At 42.2% G+C, this 23,225-nt stretch overlaps 2 protein-coding genes across 3 annotated transcripts in view; one reads left to right on the top strand and one right to left on the bottom strand.

Annotated features, from left to right (window-relative positions):
• LOC5668072 (protein WBSCR14 homolog) overlaps positions 1–23,225 on the bottom strand; it is a 51,404-nt gene that overhangs the window by 21,409 nt on the left and 6,770 nt on the right. The window contains exons 2-4 of one of the 2 annotated variants that reach the window (XM_061655322.1): positions 19,512–19,618; positions 17,172–17,245; positions 16,964–17,083 (exon numbers count right to left, since the gene is read on the bottom strand). In XM_061655322.1, the coding sequence (XP_061511306.1) occupies positions 16,964–17,083; positions 17,172–17,245; positions 19,512–19,618 (301 nt within the window). Of the gene's footprint in view, positions 1–16,963; positions 17,084–17,171; positions 17,246–17,348; positions 18,013–19,511; positions 19,619–23,225 lie in introns of those variants that run through there. The other variant, XM_061655323.1, reaches the window with a different exon arrangement.
• On the top strand, positions 200–6,990 carry LOC1279218 (uncharacterized). The gene is made up of 2 exons (XM_061655328.1): positions 200–6,769; positions 6,857–6,990. The coding sequence occupies exon 1, from the start codon at positions 1,639–1,641 to the stop codon at positions 2,698–2,700; it is 1,062 nt and encodes a 353-aa protein (XP_061511312.1). The 5' UTR covers positions 200–1,638; the 3' UTR covers positions 2,701–6,769; positions 6,857–6,990.

Below are 23,225 nucleotides of genomic sequence, written 5' to 3'. Positions count from 1 at the left end.
ATGCTAATCTGCAACAAGCAGTACAGTAAGATCATCAAAAAGCAAGCACATTTAGTCATTAAGGCATTCGGGGATCAAACCAAACAATACTTCTTATTGTTTGGGGTAACGACTTATTCAATCATTTTGGTCTATATGAGCTTCCTAGCCTAAAAAGTATCACGTAACTAGATAGATAGTCCTTTGCTACGTCGGGACGGTCTGGGTGGGAATGGAATTCATTCAGGCTTTGTGTAGCAGCAGGCGAGACTATCCTATATCGTCTATCTCGTAAGTACAACGTAAGACTTTCTACCCCTAGGAAGCTTCCAAAGCAGAAATACCGCAATGCAATCAATGCACGTGGCATATGGTCCAGCTTTCTTTGAAATCGATTACATATGTTGATGCAGCCAGTGGACATACGTCCATTTTCAATTAGTTTGATTAACCTCCTCCCGTCCATCTCTCGTATAGGGCCTTGTGTGTGGCTACCACAATTTTGCTTATTGTTTAACAGGATGTCAAACTTGTTGAAGCGTTATCGACTGCTGTTGGCCGTCGCTTCGATTGGATACCTGATACCGTGTAGCTACAATATCCGTACCGGACTGTTTGATTGTTCCTATCGAAACACGTTGGTTTGTGTATGCAATGTAGTGTTTTTCGGTGGTTTCGTGTGGTATGATTTTGGAATGATTCTGAAATTCTACGCCACGCTACCGATAGTGCTGGTGGGAATATTGACGGTCGATGTGACCGTATACAATCTGCTAATATTCTGCATTATCATAAACGCAGTGTACAATCGAGATTGCTTCGTGCAACTGCTGAACAGTCTTTTCGCGCGTGACGATTGGATGCTTGAATCGGTTGCCATGCAAGGATCATCCCAGCAGCGCCGCTCAACGCAAAGCACGGGAGGTTTAGTGTGTTTAATCGTGCTGGTATTGCTGTACGCCATGTACAATGCCCTATTTGTCAACGATCACAGCATGGTTTTGATGGACATGATCATTTTGCTTAGATTCTGCTTCATGTTCCTAATACTGGAGTTATACCGGGTGTGTGTACGCATCATCAGGAAGCGTATGAAGCAGCTCCAAGTATTGCTAACGCAAATGGAAGAAAGCAATACTGCAGCATGTGTTGAACATATCGTGCACGTGTTTTTGGACCGTTTTCAACGTTACTATTTACTGATTGATAGTGTGAATAAGTCTTTTTCCGTACCGGTAACTCACACACTGCTGCTTATCGTGCTCGAGCGAACTGTAGCAGCGTACGATGTGTTTGAAAATTTAAGGGGAGAGAGTAAAATGATCTTATGGGACTTTTATAGGCTACTGTACAGGCAGGTGTGGGAAATTACGTACATTGTGCTGATGGTGCTGTTGGCAATCAATTGCAATGCAACAAGTTTGCAGGTAATTTACTACAACCAGTTACCAAATGTATGTTCATTTTTTTAGTTGATTCGTCCATTAGCTTTCAGTCATAATCAATACCAGACGTCTACAATTAATCGTTGGGTCTTGATGCGTTCTTTTGATAGCTTCGAAACGTAGATTAACATATGCGTGAGATTAACATTTGCACGCGCTCAAAAGAGGCACATTACATTAATTATTTATTAGCCAGCCACTTCGCCTAACATCCATGAGTTGGTTAAAGTCACCCCTGTATGGCCAGTACCAGAATGACATTCGGATAGTAACATTCTATCATCAAACAGACACGGTTGACATAATGTCTATGTACATTCGCCAGAACCATTTTACATTGCGCATCGTTACAGCGATTTACTTTCTACCCGTCAGCTACAACCAAACGACACAACGTTTCGTCCAGCAGCGCACCAATCTCGTTTCGTTTGGCGTTGGAATATTACTATCGTTTACCTTCTTTTATCATGATATTTTTATTCAAAATGTTTTTTTCGCAAACCTACCACCGTTTGCATTTGCAATCGTACTGCTAGAACTGCTACTGTACACCATCGTACCGTTCTGTGTAGTGTTGAACAATTTATTCTATCGCAAGCGATGGACAGACCTGTTGAACGTTCTTTTTGCAGACGATAGTGTGCTCGATACCACAAACGTCACGATGAGCGGTGCGTATTTTCTGTACATCAGCGTCTTGAGCATACTGCTGGTAACTCTCGAATTGTGCAACCTTTTTGCATTGGAAACGCTCTCACACAAAATGTTGACCACAACGTTTGTGTTACGGTATACGGGTATGATACACTTCCTGTATCTTTTCCATATGTGCGTCAGCATGGTGGGCTTGCGGATGGAACAGCTGAAAATGCTTTTCCATCACAAACAAACCGAGGACGAGTTTGAGTATTACCTCGGACTTTTTATGGCAAAATTTGAACGATACGTGATGCTAATAGAACAGATCAATCGATGCTTTTCTCTTCCAATCGTCACTATGTTGGCGCTGGGAATGGTAGAGCTGGCATATCTTGTGTTCGAGTGCTTTTACACGTACAACGCCGGTTCACCGGATAGTGAAATGTATAATGGTTTTACGGATTGGGCATTCAGCCAGTTCTGGCAATCGATGTACTGCCACTTTTTGGTGCTGACCGTTTCATCTTGCGAGCAGACAAGGAAAACGGTAAGAAATTATATAGAATATGCACGTAAATCGGTCATCTTTGTGGTGTGCCGTGTGGTTCGATTTCATCAACTCAAATTCACTTCATAAACTTTAAAAACAAAATTTCAACAGCCTAATTCAGCTAGAATTTAAGAACCAAATACAGAAGTGAATTTTTGACGTGAAAAGAGGTGATTCACAATCAGGAAAGATTTGGGAGCTATTAGAAACATCATTAGTCATCATTTATCTATTTTAGTAGGCTGTAGTTTTAAGAATCTCTATACCCAGGTCTGCCATAAAGCCTAACAGGAATTGTGTAGTCATTTTCTATACGCACAGAAGGACACTCTTGATGCAAATCGAATCACAATTTGGTATTGGCTATCATGTCACCAGAACACATCTAACGCACGACTGTTTATGAGCCAAACATTGATATGCAGCATGTCAAAATCATAATGTAGCAAATGAAAGAATCAATTAAATTAGGCAATTGGCCATTACTATTGCTTGCCAACTCTATTAACGCATAGTATGTTCCTAATAGTCCGGCACACTATTAGGTTTGTTGGTGTGCAGTTATTATTTAATTAGATTAATAATTAATAAATGTTACCTGAAATCAATAATTTCAGTGTAAATCATGCTAGCACATCTGTTATGGTACACATTCTCTCTTTTCTGGAAATGCACTACAGTTGACATAATGTCCTCACTCGTAAAGCGTTACCAACGGTTGTTCGCCGTAGCAATCGTTATGCATATACTGCCCTGTAGGTACAACTTTCGTACCAATATGTTTGAAAAGTCTTGGACCAACATGTTTGCTTTAGTATTGAATATTGTGCTTCACAGTATGTGTCTGTGGTTAGATTTAAATGCTATTAAAATTTCCATCGGCTACATGTCGTTTGTGATGTTAGGTGTGATAGTGATCTACCTAGTGACATACGCCTTAATGCTGGTCGTAATTATCTGGAATGCGTTCTACCATCGGGACTCGTTTGTACACTTGTTTAACAGCCTATTCGCCAAGGAAGATTGGTTACTACAGTGGGTAGTGATGAAAGGAATAGTGACCAAGCTCAATCTACAAACGCGACACAATGGCAGCATGGGAACGTTGGCATTGCTGGTGATCTTGAACAGCTTCTACAACTTTGCGTATGCTGCAAATTCTACCATTTTTAAGCTCTACTGGTTAATTTTGCTCAGATTTTGTGGCATGTTCGTGATGGTGGAGCTTTACCGCGCGTGTGTGATCGTTATTGAGGAGCGTATGAAGCAGTTGCATTCTCTGCTGCAGCTCACAATAAATGGTCCGAAATTAAATGTGGAACATCAGGTTGAGCTCTTTATAAAACGATTCGAGTACTACTACGAGTTGATCGAATGCATCAATCGGTGCTTTGCCATACCCTTAATTCACGTTCTGTTACTAATTCTGCTCGAACGAACCGTTGCAGCTTACGATGTATACGATAACTATAATTTGCTGGATGTTATGTCGGTTTGGGATAAGTTTGGGTTATTATTCAGACAGATCTGGCAAATGATATACCCAATAATCATCTGTATGATCGGGATAACTGGTAATCTTACATCAATTCAGGTAAATTAAAGGTTTTTTTTTTATCGTGAAAAGTCATTCTGGCCTAATTAGCCCATAGCAGGAAATTATCCTTCAAGATTCTTGACTGATTGACGTATCGTTACACAGTTATGCTGATACATATACATGTGAATAAACAAAACCCTGTCTTCTCATAATTTATTTACATTGCACCCAATATCTAGTCGATAATCACCAACATTGTGGCATGTGGTTTATTTCATTCTACCATGAAGCGTACGCGACATTCGTGATTCGTGGTAAGGCTGTGGTCAAGTCATCAACGATGTCTGCCTGCGCTCGACTTAATCGCTACACGTTCAAAATCATGTCATCGGTGTATTATCTGCCCGTAGCCTACGATGCAGTCGAACATCGTTTCATTGAAAAGCGTTCAAATCTCATATCGTTCGCCATCGGGTTGCTCCTCTCGATTGGTTTCATATATCATGATTTTTTCATAGTGCTAGCTAATTACAACACTGACCAGTCAGCTTTTACGCTCGCAGTGTTCATCGTGGAACTAACCGTGTTCGCCACAGTACCAATCTGTGCGGTGTGTAACAGCTTCGTATATCGCAAAGAGATCGTGCAGCTATTGAATATGTTGTTTGCGGACCAAAATGTGCTAGATTTGGGTGGTACTTATGGGAACAAAAGTGTCCAACCCTTTAGTATTGCGAATCGCTACGTGAAAGTTTTGTATGCGATCGTGGTATTGATTTGTTTTTACAATTATATAAATATGATACACACCATGCATACGTTTCTGGAGCTTACGTTGATATCACGGTTTCTGCTAACGACACAATACATATATCTGTACTATCTGTGCGTCAGTATGGTACGCTTGCGGATGCAGCAACTGAGGGTGCTGTTTCTGGACCATCAGCACGAGCACGATTTCGAACAACTTCTTTGCCTCTTCTTGGAAAGATTTCGCCAGTACATCGCTCAGATTGAACGGATTAACCAATGCTTATCCGCACCACTGCTGGGGATGCTTCTGCAAGCATTGATCGAGCTGGCATATTTTATGTACGAATGGTTCCGAGTGATCAGTACAGGACAGGTGGTAAATGGAAACTACGTCAGCGTACAGCAATGGATCACTAGCCAGTTTTGGCAGCTGATGTATGGCAACGTATTGCTACTGCTTGTGCCGTCCTGCGAGCAAGCGTCAAACGAGGTAATAATCATTTAACATGTGTGGGGGCAGCCATCCCGATGAAAACATAATGAGGTGATGTTATAAACAGATACACGGTGAAAAACACAATGCGCCACAAGGCAATTTGTCTAATTGTTCAAAGAACGCATCACACAGAACGTTTGTTACTCCAACTTTTGCCGGCCAGTAGATACAAGACCATGCAGACGGAAGGAACTTTGCTGTTGCTGACCCGACAATGTCTTCGTTGTACAGACAGCACAGTCGAATATTTCAAATCTCAAGGCTGCTCTACTTCACCCCCTGTAGCTACAATGAGGAGTTGGGACGCTTTGAAGCCACCAAAAGAAATCTGGCATTCTTGGGTGCAGCTTTGGTGCTTACGATTCCCTTCTGGGTGTACGACATTCACCTTATGGCTACCAATGTTTTGCGCACATACACAACCGTGTTTGCAGCGGTGGGTGGCATCGAGCTGCTAATATACGTTAGTGTGGTGATATGCACCATACTAAATGTGTTCGTCAAGCGACAACGTATCACACGGCTGATGAATGTGCTGTTTCGACCCGACCGAATATTGGATCGCTGCAGTCCCACAAATTCAGCAGATACACGCTACAATGACAACCGGAAGTTGGTAGTGTTCGTGTTGTTCATACTATTTGGCATGTGTATCAAATTATCCTACTTCAAAAAAACAGAAATAAAGATCCTGTCGGTGATGATTGCGGGACGCTTTCTTGCGATTTGGGTGTTGATCTTCGTGCATCGACTGCATGTGCGAGCTATTGGGCAGCGCATGGAACAGCTGCGGGTTCTGTACGCAAGTGAAGAGTTGGAGCAACATTTGGACTACTTCTTGCATCTTTACGATCGCTACTCGCGCCAGATTGGCGAGGTTGACGATTGTTACTCGTTCCCGGTAGTGCTGGTCTTTTTGTTGGTGATGTTACAACTGATCTATTTGGCAGAACATGTGTACAGTACGATAGAAACGGGCACGATGATGCCGGTTGCGGACCATTTTTTCTATTCGTTATTTGGCCAAGTGTGGCAAACGATGTATGGTGCATTAGGGTACTATTGTATATCCGCGTGTGGTACAGCATCTGAGGAGGTATAATTTTACTTCAAAATTGATCCAAACACGAATGTTCCCATCAAAGTTTATCATTCCAATGCGTTCTACGCTACCATGAAACCATTCTGTTTTCTCGTTTAACTAGGTAGAAGAGACGGCCCTCTGTACACGGCACTTTGACGATTACCGGCTACAGAATACACGCGCTGCCAAACAGATACAAAAGTTTTTGCTTAAAAATTTGCACCAGAAGAAAAAGTTCTCAGCTTGTGGGTTCTTCGACATCGATAATACCGTCATTTACATGGTAGGCTTTTTTAGATTCAAATTATAATAATAATTCTTTTCATTTTCATTTTTCATTTTTTTAAATAATTCTTTTTTTATCACATAGGTTTTCAGCTCTATTGTAACGTACCTGGTGATACTAATACAATTCAAGCAACTGGAAACCGATTTAACCCAAGCTGGAGATGGCTACAATATCACAAGCAACGTGTCAACTGTTCAGCCGTAGAGAGAGAGGGCAAAGAGTGGCTAAACTAAAACATTTAAACTTAACAGGAGCAACGGTTTTCAATGTTCAAGTGTTCAGTAATTAGCAAAAGGTTAACTTGACTTAAATAAATATAAATAAATATGAATGTGATTTAAAGATACATTGCGTAATTGTTATTTTTGTAAGTTTGTAACAAAAATAGAGTGTAAATGAACTGCATTTTTGAACATCTTTATTTATTCCTCAAATTTAGAAGATATGTTTGCATAAAGTGGATTGTGCAATGGTATGAGCAATTTAATTTATATGAGTAAGAATGTCAATAATGCCTTAACAAAGACTACTCTTTATCAACAATTTAAAAGAAATAGAAACCTGCAAGCCAAAGTGAATTTTATGGTCGCTAACAACGTATATCGGCATCACACCCGATTTTTAAAAGGTCGTTACATTCAATCCATTGCAAAGAAGATACACGGCCGTATCGGGGTGGTCGTTCGTCGAAGAACGTTCGTCGCTTGTGAGTGAACAGGGTTGTAGGGGAAGGTAGGTAAAGACGGACACGTTAAGGGAAATGGTAAAAATCTAGGGATGTGCATATGCAACGACCATGAAAATGTGCATATCTTATCTTACACTCATGTTTTATCAGAAAATGTGTTGAAACTTTTAAGTTTCCATCGATTTTTGCGTTTTTTTCATGAATGAAAAACCTGATATGGGAAAGATGGACACCATGAAGGGTAAGATGGACACCTGTGGAAAACGTTGGAAAGTGAAGATTTTTACAGTATTATTGAAATGTCACGCACTTACAGCTGACGTTACTCCAGCTTACAGAACAACAGTCTAGAACTTCCTTTAAGGAAATTATTCCGCAAAAAGACCACGACCCCAGTATTTTTTGAGGGACTTGTTAATAGTTTAATCCATTTTCTACCATGTCAAAATTCAACATTTGATATTTGTAATCCTATATAATTTCTCATCTATTCCTGAACAAAGCCGTATTAATGCCTCATCTTTTTATTGCTTAAAGTTGTCCAAGTCGTGACAAGATATTGGATTTCGTAAAGTGCCTCATCAGCGTCGAGCGAGTAATAGGCATAACGAATGGCTACTATTTTGACTGGTGTTTTATTTCTTGCATATTTCAATACTTTCTTAAGTTGCTGATTGGTTTAAAACTTCGGAATACTCGTATTTAAGGTATTTGAAGAAATCTATTCATCACCAATTGATATAAGAAGTAAAATAAAGCAAACAAATCTGGTGTCCATCTTTCCCTACGACTAGGTGTCCGTCATTCCCGCTTTGGTGTCAGGATGTTTAAACCACCAGAAAACAATATTTAGTATTGCTTTCATTCTAGTTCTTTCGCCAGTTTTTTCATTAATGATCACGACAACTCATTCATGAAATAAAACTTCCGGAAATATAAAGAATACAAGTTGTAGAGCTTAAGATCCGTAGTAGTCAAATTAGATCCACCAGGGTGCACATGATTGAAAATTTATTTTGTTCGTGGATTTAAACAATTTATATGCAAAATGTGCCAATTATGCCAAAAATGTTCTCAAATTTGTTGTTTATCTTTAAGTTAGGATGCTGCATTGTTGAATTTTTGAAAAAATATCATTTTGATGCATTTATGAGAAGTGTCCATCTTACCCGCAGTGTCCGTCTTTACCTACCTTCCCCTACCACTAGATTGGGCAGAACAAAACCTAGACGGTTTTCTAATTTTTGATCATAGAGAGCTATGAAATGAGTGAAAATGAGCGTCGCGGCGAACGTTCCCGGGAACGAACGAACTCCCCGATACGGCCGACAACGTTTTCAAGCCCAAGTAAACAATGTGAAGTTGCTTTTGACCATTGTTCAACTAGAAGTAATCATTTAGGCCTGGGCCTATGAACATGTTGCGGCAACATTTTTTCAATGGCACTGTGCACAAATTTCAGTGAGCATATTTGTTGTTAGCATTTTAAATTTAAGTTAAAATTATTTTTTATTTGTTTTGGTGAGCAAAAAGGGCCGAAAATATTCCTGCAACAGTTCGTCCTTACGATTTGGCAACAAATGTTTCCGCAACACTTTCATAGACCCGGGCCTTAACGGCCAACTGAAATTCTGATGAATTGTTCAATAGCAAGTAAACATTTGCGTTCCCCAATATTAACGTACGTTTATATTACTCCAATTCGTTTCTTTTATGTTCATTTCGTTGCCCAAAATGAATGCCAAAAATGATGCCATTGAACAACTGTTGCCGCAACATGTTCATAGACCCGGACCTTGCTTTTGAACAATGTTCAAAAGCAACTTAACATTGTTAATTTGGGCTCGAAAACGGTGTAAAAAACGCGGTACTGTTGGTATGGTACTAATTATAAATAAAAACGGAATAATTCATCTCTGCCTCGGGTTATGGCTACTAGTGCTTAAGTCGTTTGTTGTAATGTACCGGTAACATGTGAGCATGTGTTCTCTAATATGTTTCAAAGATAATTTCATAAGCAGACCAATGAACTTAGTTTCACACGATAGCAAATACTACGCGATGCGGTAGACGTTCGATTATTGAATCTCTACCCTTCCTCTGGGAGTATGCAAACTGCAAAATCTGAATAGTTCATTCTCTCTTGGTCCTGATGGACTACCGGCTGTTTTCAAAATGTTTTTGTCTGCAAATTGTTAAAGAATGAATTAGATGCACCTCCCCTACTAGGAAAGTTTATCATGTATGCACCTGCTAGAACCCTTCGATCGCGCAGCTTACTGAATACCGTACCAAGACGCACGCTATCCTATATTATCAATAGCAAGGCATTTTAACGTCTGGACTGACCAATTTGATTTTATCCTCTCGCATGCTTGGTATAAGACAAGCCTTTTATTTCTTTTCAATTTCTGTGATAATAGTCGTTGATCTAAGGATTAGTTCGAATTATAAATATAAGATGGCTTAATAAGTTATCATAGCACAAATATGCAGGACAACTACACGAATTAAATAAAAAAGGGAGTCACCGCTGAATGAATGTTCACTGTGTGTTAGCTCTTCTAAGAATTCCTATGTGTGTATCGTTACGTCAATCAGTTATGTTGATACATATACATGTGAATAAACACAAAACTGTCTTCTCATAATTTATTTAACTTACAGGCAAAAGCTAGCCAATAATTAGCATTATTGTGACATGTTTTCTATTTCATTCTTCCCGCGTACCCAACATTTTTTTATCAAGCCACACAACAATGTCTGCCTGCGCTCGACTTTATCGCTACACAAAATCATCTTATAGTGTATTCTTCTTCTCTTCTTTTGGCTCAACAACCGTTGTCGGTCAAGGCCTGCGTACCACTTGTGAGCTTGGCTTTCAGTGACTTATGGATTACCCCCCTTAGCAGGATAGTCAGTCCTACGTATAGCGGCACGGTCCATTTGGGGCTTGAGCCCATGACGGGCATGTTGTTAAGCCGTACGAGTTGACGACTGTAACACGAGACCGGCTTATAGTGTATTACACAGCCAAAAATCGTTTTATTGAAAGGTGTTGAAATTTCATATCGTTGGCCATCGGATTGCTCTTCTCGATCGGTTTCATTTACCATAATTTTTTCATAGTGCTAGCTAGTTACAACACTGACCAGTCAGCTTTTACGCTCGCAGTGTTTATCGTGGAACTAACCGTGTTCGCCACAGTACCGATCTGTGCGGTGTGTAACAGCTACGTACATCGAAAAGGGATCGAGCAGCTATTGAATATGATGTTTGCGGACCAAATATCGCTCAGATTGAACGGATTAACCAATGCTTATCCGCACCACTGCTGAGGATGCTTCTGCAGGCATTGATTGAGCTGGCATATTTTACATACAAATGGTTCCGAGTGTTCCATACAGGACAGGTGATTCCCATTTATCATGGGAACACTACACCAACGTACAGCGATGCATCACTAGCCAGTTTTCGCAACTGATGTATGGTAACCTACTACTTGTGCCGTCCTGCGAGCAAGCGTCAAACAAAGTAGTAATCATTCAATATGTGTGGGGGCAGTCTTCCCAATGAAAACGTAATGATGTGATGTTTTAAACATATCAGCAAACACACGGTGAGAAGCACTTTGCAAGGCAATTTGTCTAATTGTTCATAGAACGCATCATACCGAACCTTTGTTACTTCAACTTTTGCCGGCCAGTAGATACAAGTTCATACAGATGGATGCAACTGTGCTGTAGCTGACCGGAAATGTCTTCGTTGTACAGACAGCACAGTCGAATATTTCAAATCTCAAGGCTGCTCTACTTCACACCCTGTAGCTACAACGAGGAGTTAGGACATTTTGTAGCCACCAAAAGTAATCTAACAGTGTTTGGTGTCGCTCTGGTGCTTACGATTTCCTTCTGGGTGTACGACATTCACCTTATGGCTACCAATGTTCTGCGCACATACACAACCGTCTTTGCGGCGGTGGGTGGCATCGAGCTGCTAATATACGTTAGCGTGGTGATATGCACCATACTAAATGTGTTCGTCAAGCGACAACGTATCACACGGCTGATGAATGTGCTGTTTCGACCCGACCGAATATTGGATCGCTGCAGTCCCACAAATTCAGCAGACGCACGCTACAATGACAACCGGAGGTTGCTAGCGTTTGCGTTGTTCATACTTTTTGGCATGTTTATCAAGTTGTTCCACTTAAAAACAGCAGAACTTAAGATCCTGAGGATGATGACGGCGGGACGCTTTTTTGCGATCTGGGTGTTGATCTTCGTGCATCGACTGCATGTGCGAGCTATTGGGCAGCGCATGGAACAGCTGCGGGTTCTGTACGCAAGTGAAGAGTTGGAGCAACATTTGGACTACTTCTTGCATCGTTACGATCGCTACTCGCGCCTGATTGGCGAAGTTGACGATTGTTACTCGTTCCCGGTAGTACTGGTCTTGTTGTTGGTGATGTTACAACTGATCTATTTGGCAGAACATTTGTACAGTACGATAGAAACGGGCACGATGATGCCGGTTGCGGACAACTTTTTCTATTCGTTATTTAGCCAAGTGTGGCAAACGGTGTATGGTGCATTAGGGTACTATTGTATATCCGCTTGCAGTACAGCATCTGAGGAGGTATACTTCAAAATTGATCCAAACACGAATGTTCCCATCAAAGTTTATCATTCCAATGCGTTCTACGCTACCATGAAACCATTCTGTTTTCTCGTTTAACTAGGTAGAAGAGACGGCCCTCTGTACACGGCACTTTGACGATTACCGGCTACAGAATACACGCGCTGCCAAACAGATACAAAAGTTTTTGCTTAAAAATTTGCACCAGAAGAAAAAGTTCTCAGCTTGTGGGTTCTTCGACATCGATAATACCGTCATTTACATGGTAGGCTTTTTAGGTTTCATAAAATTTATTCCGTAAATTTAAAATAATTCTTTTTCATCACATAGGTTTTCAGCTCTATTGTAACGTACCTGGTGATACTAATACAATTCAAGCAACTGGAAACCGATTTAACCCAATCTGGAGATGGCTACAATGTCACAAGCAACGTGTCAACTGTTCAGCCGTAGAGAGAGAGGGCAAAAAGTGGTTAAACTAAAACATTTAAACTTAATAGGAGCAACGATTTTCAATGTTCAAGTGTTCAGTAATTTGGAAAAGGGATCAGAAGACTACAACAAAGCAACACTTCATAGCTGTTTACGGGGATGATTGATTGGAGACTTGACTTCAATAAACATTGATGTGATTTAAAGACAAATTCCGTACAGAGTCCTCGGTATTAATTAATCATAAGTTTGTAATAAAAATAGAGTGTGCAATGAACTGCAACTTCATTCCACATCATGCAAACTCTGACGTCAGCTAGATTTCTTGGAAAAGATTTCAGAAAGATATTACAAACCCCTCATTAAATAGAACCGAAAACATAGAACAGAACGCGTCGGTTGACCCGCAAATCCATCAAGCGCATGAATATTTTATCCTGAAGGCTCCAAAGCTAATTAATGTACGTCAAAGTCCGAAGTAGTCATAACACAATAACCCAGCAGATGTTCTGTTAGTGCTAATCGACGTCACAGGCTAAAGGATGGGAATTCGAACGGTGCTATGATGTAAGTTCGGTCAGTTCGCGTGGTACGCTTCTTACGGTATCATTCGGGGCCGTAGGCCATTCAGCAATGTCCAGCTACTACAGGCGACACGCTAGAATATTCCAAGCCGCGGCCTTATTCTATCTCGTACCCTGCAGCTACAACACGGAAAACGATCAATTTGAACAGCGAACCGTCAACAAACTAGCGTTTGCGTTCGGCATCGGCATGACGGTTCCTTTTTGGTACTTCGATCTAAAGTTTATGATCGCGTTCTACCTGGAGAACATTTCACCCATCATGGTTGCGGTTGGAAGCATCGAGATTGCGGTTTACGTGTCAATTGTGTCCTGTACGTTGCTGAACACGTTTGGCCGGCGGCACCGGTACACGCGACTAATGAATGTACTGTTCCAAGATGACTGGCTGCTTGATCGGTACGAGAGCGCCGAGATGGAGTATGACAATCGACGCCCCTTTGCTGGTCTTCTATTTGCAATGCTGACGATGATGTCTATCAACATGTTCTATCATCGGGACATGAACCTTCGCATACTGAGTATGAGCGTGGCGCTGAAGATCTTTGGCATCGGCTATCTATGCATCATTCATCGGGTATGTGTGGGAGCGATCGGAGTACGTATGAGACAGCTGTCGATACTGGGCAAACTGAGCTGTGGACGTCACCCTGCCCAGGAAAAGGCGGTGTACTATTTCGTCGAACGGTTCGAGCTATACGCGGCACAGCTACGGCAGATTGACCAGTGCTTCTCGATGCCACTGACGATGATCGTTCTGCTCGTGCTAATCGAGATGGTCTATCTGGTGTTCGATATCTACGCGGTACTGGCACTGGACCGTCCAGTGTTTATGGAAAACTTAGAAATAGATTATGTACAGTGGGCACTGCGCCAGCTGTGGCAGACTATCTACGGTGCAGTTGTCCTGCTTACTGTTACCGGCTGCCAAAGGACATGTGGCGAGGTTAGTACATCCACCTTATCGATTTTCTTGCTTGCTATAGCTTGAAAACAACACTATTTTCATATTACAGCTTCAACAAACGGCTCAACTCGTGCGACGTTTGGACGACGATCGAAATCGAAACTCACGTGTGACAACTCAGATACACCGGTTTTTACTACAGAACTTGAGCCGCAAAATAAATTTTTCGGTCTGCGGAATGTTCGATATAGATTACGCGATGATTCATATGGTAAGCTGCTAAAAATAGCTCTTTTTTGTTAGTTCAAGTGATCTAGCAGACGAAATAGCACATAGACGATAATAGCAATGGGTATAACATGCACTAACCTATTCTTCGTAGGTGCTTAGCTCCATCTTTACATACTTGGTTATATTGGTACAGTTTGACCAGCTGCAGCCGGAGCGTCTTTCGTACCTAAACACAAACCTTAACACCACAGCTAACGGTTCGGACCCGAACCTAAAGGTTCATTAAGATGAGTGCCATAGATAAGCAAGACAGAAAAAAGTAATAGCAATGATTTGTCACAACACGAAAATAAATGTTGTAATGCAAGGATACGCAAAATATTGCAAACCTAATTACTATAGCAATTCTAAAGCAGTTACTTAGTAGAATCACGCAAAGCAATCCAAATTATTGCTATTATTAATTATTAACATCGAGTGGAAAAATGTAGCTTAAAAGTTGTTTAAACTACTGAAAAAGGTTGTAGTTGTTTTGCAGGTTCACTTCTTGTACAGGCATGGCACGGTTGTGTGCAAAATTGCGAGTGCTATTCTTCGTAAGCAATGTGTTGTATCTGGTACCGTGTCGCTACTGTCGCAAAGAGAATAAATTTAAAGTCAACCCGTACCTGTCTCTTCTAGCGTTTGGTATTAATATCTCACTAGCCAGTGTGCACCTATGCTTCGACTGGCTACAGATATGGAACGGTGAACGTCGCGATGCGTCACGCATCTTCAACTTCCTGCAAATGTTGCACACGCTTACATTGCCGGTAACCATCGTGTATATGCACCTGATCGCATTTACCAAGCGTGTGCGAATTACGGCCCTGTTCAATGCACTATTCACCGACAGAAGCTGGCGATTCTTTGGCGATCGCAGCAATAGTTGGTACGAATCTTCCCGCTGGCTGGGAAGGTTCGCCACGGCAATAACGATCGGAACAATGCTATATCTTTCCCTGCTGATACTCAGTCAATACAATTCGAGCACAAAATTCCCGTTGTATGTCACCATCTTGGAAGCGGTCCGGGTGTACGTTACTATGATAGCGATCCTCATATACATCGTCTGCGTGCTGGTTGTTAAGATGCATTTCCGGCAGCTCCAGGATCGAGTCGAACAGTTTGGCGCATCGGTAAAGACCGCCCGACAGTGGTGCCTAATTGTGGATCGGTATGGAACGGCCGTGAATTTGGTGAACGAAATCAACCATATATTTTCGGAGCTGCTGCTAGTGATGCTGGTACAGGTTCAGGTGCAGCTATGCTGTCAGTATTTCATTCTGTTCTGCAGCACAGTGGACGGGCTTGTCCCGATTGTCACCGGCTTGACGGTGCTGCACACGCAGCTGTGGGAAAGCTTGTTCCTTCTCATGCTGCTCGTCGTGGGATACGCGTGCGATAGCTGCCACAATCAGGTCAGATACAATGGTAACGGACCATATTAACTAAAGAAGACAATAATACATTGAGGGTAATTCACTCTCTTTCAATAATTATTTATTGGTACAGATCCAAGACGTTAATGTGGCGGTGCGCAACAATGTTGGATCATTGAATACGCAGCGAGTTGAAGCGAGGAAGTGGGTCGATCGGTTTCTGCTCCAAAAACTCAGCCAGACAAACCAGCAACGCTTCATGGCGGGTGGATTATTTGTTCTGGACAACAAACTCGTTTGCACGGTAAGCACATAGTTTTGAAAGATCTATGGATGTAGCTAACGTTGCTCTTACTGTTTATATTATTAACAGGCACTGACATCGATGATCACGTACTTGGTGATATTGATACAATTTCGGAAGTATGATTTTGAAGATTACTTAGTGACATTTCGAAACGATTCCAATATTTCCTTCTAATTCCTGGCTAGTGGAGTTTTTGATGTAAATGAAACACATGTATAAAATAAGGAAAAACCTATTCAACGCTACGATTGTTTTAGCCTAAACTGCACCTTCGACAACACAAACCTCTGTTGCCATCTGCTACCCTGCCTTATCGGAACATAATGATTGAACGATCTGCTCGAACCGTACACGTCATGCACGAATAGTGACTACCTTACGCAGAAAATCAAGGTCAGCTTTGGTAAGGGAAAGAAGAGAGTAAGAAGAAAAAAAAGGACCCCAAAATATGCCAACGCAAGTACACTCTATCTTACGCATTATAGCACAAACACATCTAATCGTTTGCTCAGTTTGCTGAATGAAGGCCTACACTTTGATTGCTGATAAAAACGTGCCCCACCAGATAAGAGGGTTTGACGATTTTTCTTTTTTGGAAACATGCGTACAGACACACTCGATTGGTGGCATGATTTTTTCGCACGTTGCGAAAAAAAAGGCGGCTAACATTATCAAAACCATGCCACGGAAGCAATAAACAGTACGATCGTAACTAACGTAGTGTCGACTCATGGTGTTAAAAAAATACGCCAAGCCTTACGCATACATCAGATTGTAAAATAAAAGATGGAAAAGCGATTATGAAATGTCTAAAATACATGTCAAATGTCAAATGTCAAAAATACATAAGAATAAAATCATAAAATATCATAAAACGCCAAAAAATATCATAAACGAATAAGTAAATAATTAAATGAATAAATAAAGAAATAACAAAATAAATAAATAAATAAATAAAAAAACAAAATTCGACCACTTACCGTATCAACAATGTTGGTCGCACCTAGTGCTCTGTTTACGTTAAACCGTCGCCATTTTTTATACTCCGCCTTGATTACGTTGCATTTTCGCTTCCAGTACTTTCCTTCAAGTAAGATGGCCTGTGTTTTTTTTAGGAACAAGGAGAACAACTCAATTAGTTTTGCTTTTTGTTAGGTGTGCTTTTTGTTTTTCAAAGCAGCTCCATACCTGCGGTGTATTGTGCACGTCTACGTCTAGAGGGGAAGCAAACTGACAGACTAGAGTTTTCCGTTTCATGATAACTGTAAAGAAGAAAGTCATACAAATTAGTATTTTTTTTTTAAATTTTATTATCGCTGTTTTAGCTATTAAAATAAGATAAACAATAAGGCATGTTTCATTTACCAAACGGAAACGTCTCTTCTGGCTTTTCTTGTACCGGGTGCGTCGGAGGACGCAAAATTCAGGAATTCTTTTGCCCATCTTCTGTACCATGTGTGAAACTGGTGATGTAGCTTGCGGAGCCAGCAAGCTGTCTTTACGCAGCACGGAGAAGAAAAAGGGAATGTATCCGGTGGAGGTAGCAACTACAGTGTACCACTATAAACGATGTACACTCCTTGGAACAGGTTTATAATTCCACTGGCTCGCACAATGTCTGAAGCACACACACACTTCACACACCCTATGGATCAGAAGTGATCGACACAATCTGTTTTGCAAATACTATTTCTGCCACCGCCACAACACCATGACACACCACCCGCACTCCACACCCCCCGGGAACGCAATACCCTGACGCAGTTTGGTTATTTACTAACAACAGGAAAAAAAAACCTTCAACCTCCCAAGCACTGCACAGAAAACTCTGCCAACATCACAACCTCCTCTGCAAATTCGCGCCTTACGATTTTGTTCTTGTTACGAGCAAAATGAGAACAATTTTAGCGGCAAACAAACAGTAAACCAATGTCAGATGCTTTCGCAAAACGCTAGACGCTAGACGATCCCGTGTCTTCGGTTGAACGTGAACTGAGCCCGCGATATGATTTGCGAGTGGTGCAACACACGTCGACTGAAACGTTCCCGTGACGAGGCGCTCAAATCCATCGGGCGGACTTTTGATAACGAAGATTGCTCGACTATTACCGGTAACGCCACTCGGGTCCCCTTTCTCTCTCTCCCCCCCTATCCCTCCTTGACGAACGTGCCGGACCATCCATCAAGACAAGCGGCTCCGCTTGCTCCCTTCCTCCTTGTTTTCCTTCCCAGCGTACACTCTGCCCCATGACTCGCATCATCCGTTTAGTAGAAAGGGAGGATTTTTCCACACAAACATACAGTCACCCTCCCAACCGGACCCAGCAGCTGTAGCAGGTGTACAGTACCGTTTTGCTGTTGCTGTACCCTGTTGCTCCGGGGTGATGTACCCAATTGAGGTGGGGAGGCGAATGGCGGATCGTTACCCGTTTTGCCACAAAGTCTTTCGGACGGTCTATATCAACAACGGTGCGGGAACAGGGAGTCTGCCGAGCCCGAGGTTGCCGAGAGATTGTAGTCGCCTGCTGCCCCACAAACACACACAGATACGCACACACACACCGCTTCTTCTAACCAAACGGACGACAGCCACTGATATTTGGTCACTTCTTATCAGTGGCCTATGCATAGCAAAAGGGATCGAGCTGTATGCATACACCGCGCTTCCCCACTGCCAACGAAACAACCCCCAATCTCTGTGAAAGCATTTCCAATGAGCAGCTTCAGGAGCTAAAACGCTCGTCTAAGATAGTGACACTGCGCGAGCCGGAATGCAACGCAAACCAGGAAGGATTTAAATGTTGATTAGATGAAATTGCATCCAATTGCAGCGTATGGGGAGTTCGGTTGATTATGCCAAAAAATAAACCGGATCAAACCGGGACATTGCTGCGATAAGACTGTTGATGGGGTTTTGTTTTTTTAGTGTATGTGTTTTTCCTAATTTTTATGCAACATTGTCCCATGGCAGTGGAACCAAACTCGTTATCAACCAGATAGCACCTGCGAATTCGAACATTCGACTGGAGTCCACTCCGCAGGAGAGCTTGCGGAATGAGAGGCAAGAGAACGGTGGTACATGGGCAACGGAACGACCGATGGACACAGCAATTGAGGATGGATTAGGTCTTCTACCGATGGTCCTCGGGTGGGGAGTGAACCGGCCCCTTGTCACGCGATACTTTGATTGTTTATCTTACACTATACGGGTGTCTTGCCCGCGTGAAGATGCGAACGATTGCGACGTAGACACGATTTATTTTAAGTCGATATTCTGTAACGGGCAGGCAAAGCTCTTCAGAGATAGCGGGAGACGAAGAGACCGAGAGACAGGGAGAGCAAGACTTTAAGGTAAATATGGCATAATCTTTCCATGGTACGAGTGCAGACGAACGGACGCAACCGGAGGGCTAAGTTGATGGGTAAACATGGCACGGGGCAACACGAACGGTGCAGTTTGTGTCCCTAAGAAGCCATCTGGAGAAATTTGGATAAGATAGACAAGGAAAAAGGGACATGGAAACTCACATTGCATATGCCAGCAGCGCCAGATAACATTGTTCAGGCGGATCTTCTCCTTCCAGCGCAACCGGATGCCTTTGAAGGGGTTCCATTTGGGCGACGTTAGCTTTTGCCTGGAAAGAAAGTAGCAAACGTACGAGAGGTTAGCTCCACCAGACCAGAGTTACAAGAGACTGTGATTTGAGCGCCGCGAGACGAAGCCATACTACAGTTGGTAAATAATTGAAATAAAAAGAAATCTTAGAAATATAATTAGATTGCTCAGCGATTGTTCGCTGCTTTATGGTAACGTAGTTACTCGGATTCCTCATTCCTCATTTCCATTGAAAAGCACGTTTCTCAGTGTTATTTCACCACCTTACGAAAGATAAGAAATGCCGGCAGACATTGATACAAGTTGCTCCTAACGATAAAGCAAGTGCGGAAGGCGCGAAACTTTTACTTTGCTTCAATTATTATCCATGTTAACTATAGCTAGTACACAGAAACTCAGAGTGTCAAAAACCGGCCAAAACCCGAAAGAAACGCCAATTAGCAGCAATTAGAATGATGGCGCGCAATGGTGCTTGAATGATGAGACAGTTATAACAACTATATCACCGAATCTTTTCAGCCCAGCTAGGGCGGAAGACTGCGCTATTGAAAGCCTTCACAATCGCGAGATCGTTAAACAAACATACCAATCTGCTCAATTAGAAGCATGAGTTGCTACAATCCCGGAGAATCTAGCCATCACGAGCTGTAGAATAGAAGATATTGTTGACACTGTGATACGTCACCGATGTTTGCACACCGTGTGCCGACCGAGGGAGTCTGACAACCAGCAGACGCTACGGTAACGTCTGGGACGGCTGTCGAAATGGTCGATAAGCGGGTAATATAGGAACGCGCAAATGTGTGCTTTTGGCGGAAAGAAACGCCTAGAGTTAGACCAGACGATGTAGCGATAAGTGTTACTTTGTAGCTTTGCGATATAAAGTACTTGCCATTTGGGGGTGGTGGTGTATATTGCCCCTGCATGGCCGTACTACAGGCGTGGATGAGCTTCTATCATAACGGGCCAAAGCTTTGATTGCAGGTAGCATGGATGTAATGCAAACTAAGAAAAGCCATTTTGCTACTAGAATGAACTACAATGCAATCAAATTCACAAATAATATTATCGATATATTTGTTGCAATTTCTTTCAATTTTGGATTTTGTTTTTGCTTCATCTTGAAGAATTAATTTTATGCAGTCCAATAAAGTCCAACCTTAAATTAGGACTTTCTATAAAATAATCATAACACGCGTTATACAAAACTATAAAAAAAACAAATTATAAACGAATTACTGACATTTGGCTGGTAATTTGACACTAAAATTAAAATAAAATTGAATAAAAAGAGCTTCAAACTTATTTTCTCATTATTTCAAATGAATGTAATAAACCACGGATGTGTAATTCTGAGCACGAACCTCAACAAGCAAAACATATTGAAATTGGATGATATGTTAAACCGTCCGTAAGTTGATACGTTTTATCATCAGAACCAGTGCACGTGAGCCGACCAATTGAACTCCACCGTGATCAATCAGCTAACCGCAGTTTCGAGTGCAGTCGTCGGTGCAGCTTGGCGGATGACGTGCAAACAACACTTCACATACCCCCAACATCTACGGCCGCACTACTGTTTCTATGATACACGGAGGGGAGTGTTTGTGTGCCGCATCACGCCAATGCGCGATCTTGCCACCACGGATCCGTTAGATCAAGCCTTCGACAACAATAACAACCACGTGCAGGCCACGGCAGAGCGAGTCGTGCCCCCAGCAGCGACGAAGTTACAGTTTTTGTTGTTGGTGGTACTGCTGCCTGTTAGATTAACACACTGACACACCGAAAGGCCCGTTCTAACATCGCGAGACGGAGTTGAGGGGGTGTGCTATGCACCGCTGCATCCATTGCATTTTATTGGCGTGTGCAAGGGCGCGCCTGTTGGCTTCTATGTAAGCGTGTTCCCTGTGTGGAAGTGTGATAGCACTAATGCACACTTTATCAAAACAAATCCACTGCAACCCACAAATACACTGCGAAGACAAGTGCAGAGGCAAGTGCAATGGCACCAATACATGGCTACATACGTGACTTGATGCATTCTTTACATTTTTTCCTTTGCGCGAGTACTAGGGGAGCGGATGATGCCAAAAAACACCGCACACACACATGCGAGTGTAGGGCGCGCGCGAACTCTGGTCGTGGTGCATACCTCGGTACAACGCATCTAAGCGCCGTGCGCCATCGCAAACGGGTGCGGTGGACTTCGAGTTGGTTCGAGTTGGGTGTTTTCGAAATAGGACGGGAGAACGTCTAAATGCGTAATAATGCCAAACACGGAGGCGTAGTGTAATGGACTTGTTTTGCAACTACTAGAGATTGGCAACAGCAAGCGAGTTGGGTTCTGGCCCTGGATTAAGTGTTGATTCATTGCATCCAGGTTCTTAAGGGGCATCTCATACCGGAATAGTAGTTTATGACATTCCGATTACGCATTGTGACTAGCAATTCGTGTGGTGCTGAGATAAGCTTTACCGGTGCCTGCTGCCGTATCTGTGACCAGTTGAAGGTTATTGTCACCATAATGTTATATGGCAATCGCGTGTGGCATATTGCTGTCGCGTTCAAGAGACATTCGATCGAACGGCGTACGATAGGAATGTGACGGTTTTGCTGAAAAGAACCATTAATAGCATAACACTGCCATTCCCAATCATTATAAATATGTATTAGCTAATTTGTATTCTTCTTTTTGGCATACCGACCTATACAGACGTCAGAGACTTACACTGTTTTCCGTATCAGTTTTCAATTGAGGACAGCATTATTAAAAATTTGCAGGATGTTTTTCAACAGCTGTCATTATTTGTGACAGCCGGACTGTTGAAAAAACTTTCCGTGATTGTTGAATAATGCCGTTCACATTAGAAATTGACCCGGAAAACAGTGTATTAATATAACACGCAGCCTGATATGTAACTAAAGGGATATCGGTACGATTGGGATTCTGTAAAGCGATTGATCGGAGCGGACGCATCTATCGAATAGACCACCGTGCATTGACAAGTTTTGCATTTAAATACTAATATCAAGCGTTTCTTCTCCACCTCTACATATCTCCTATATGTTCACGCTTAAAGAGTAGCCTTTTTCTGCTTAGACGAACCCGTTTGTCAATAACTACATATAGCATAGCATTGAACCGCTTTGTACCGGCTTTGCAATCGATACAAACAGACGGGCATGCTGTTGTTTGGTTACGCTAGGCGACGGAAAGGAAAAAAGCAAATAGCCAAACCAATACCGATGTGAGAAAAGTGACGCGAAGTGATGCTAAAAATAAATTTCTCCATCATACCAACAAGGTGAATCCACCCCAAAAGCGAATGTAATCGATGGGACCACATCGAACTGTCCGGAGGACTGCCATTCACATTTCGCCAATGCTAAAGAAAAATGCTATTCTAATTGTGAATTAAACTCCTCCGGAAACGTTAGGATGTATATGATCTCTGGATAAGTTCACGCTTATCTATCCCACATAAAAAGCATTCAAAACCTTGCGTTGCGTTATAGACCTTCTTGTGTAAATGAAACGCGTTGCCATCCCGCGCACAGTAAGAACGGTTTGTGTAGTAACGCATGAAACGCACTACCGCCGCGTACGTAACGTTTGTCCGTGC

This window comes from Anopheles gambiae, chromosome 3, assembly GCF_943734735.2.
Source record: "Anopheles gambiae chromosome 3, idAnoGambNW_F1_1, whole genome shotgun sequence".
Classification (NCBI taxonomy): Eukaryota; Metazoa; Arthropoda; class Insecta; order Diptera; family Culicidae; genus Anopheles; species Anopheles gambiae.
Note: the sequence above shows the minus strand (reverse complement) of the source record. Positions and strands in the feature narration are given on the sequence as shown.

Bases quoted from the DNA above. Each gene is read 5' to 3' on its own strand.
- LOC1279218 (XM_061655328.1), top strand. From the start codon at position 1,639: ATGAGTTGGTTAAAGTCACCCCTGTATGGCCAGTACCAGAATGACATT.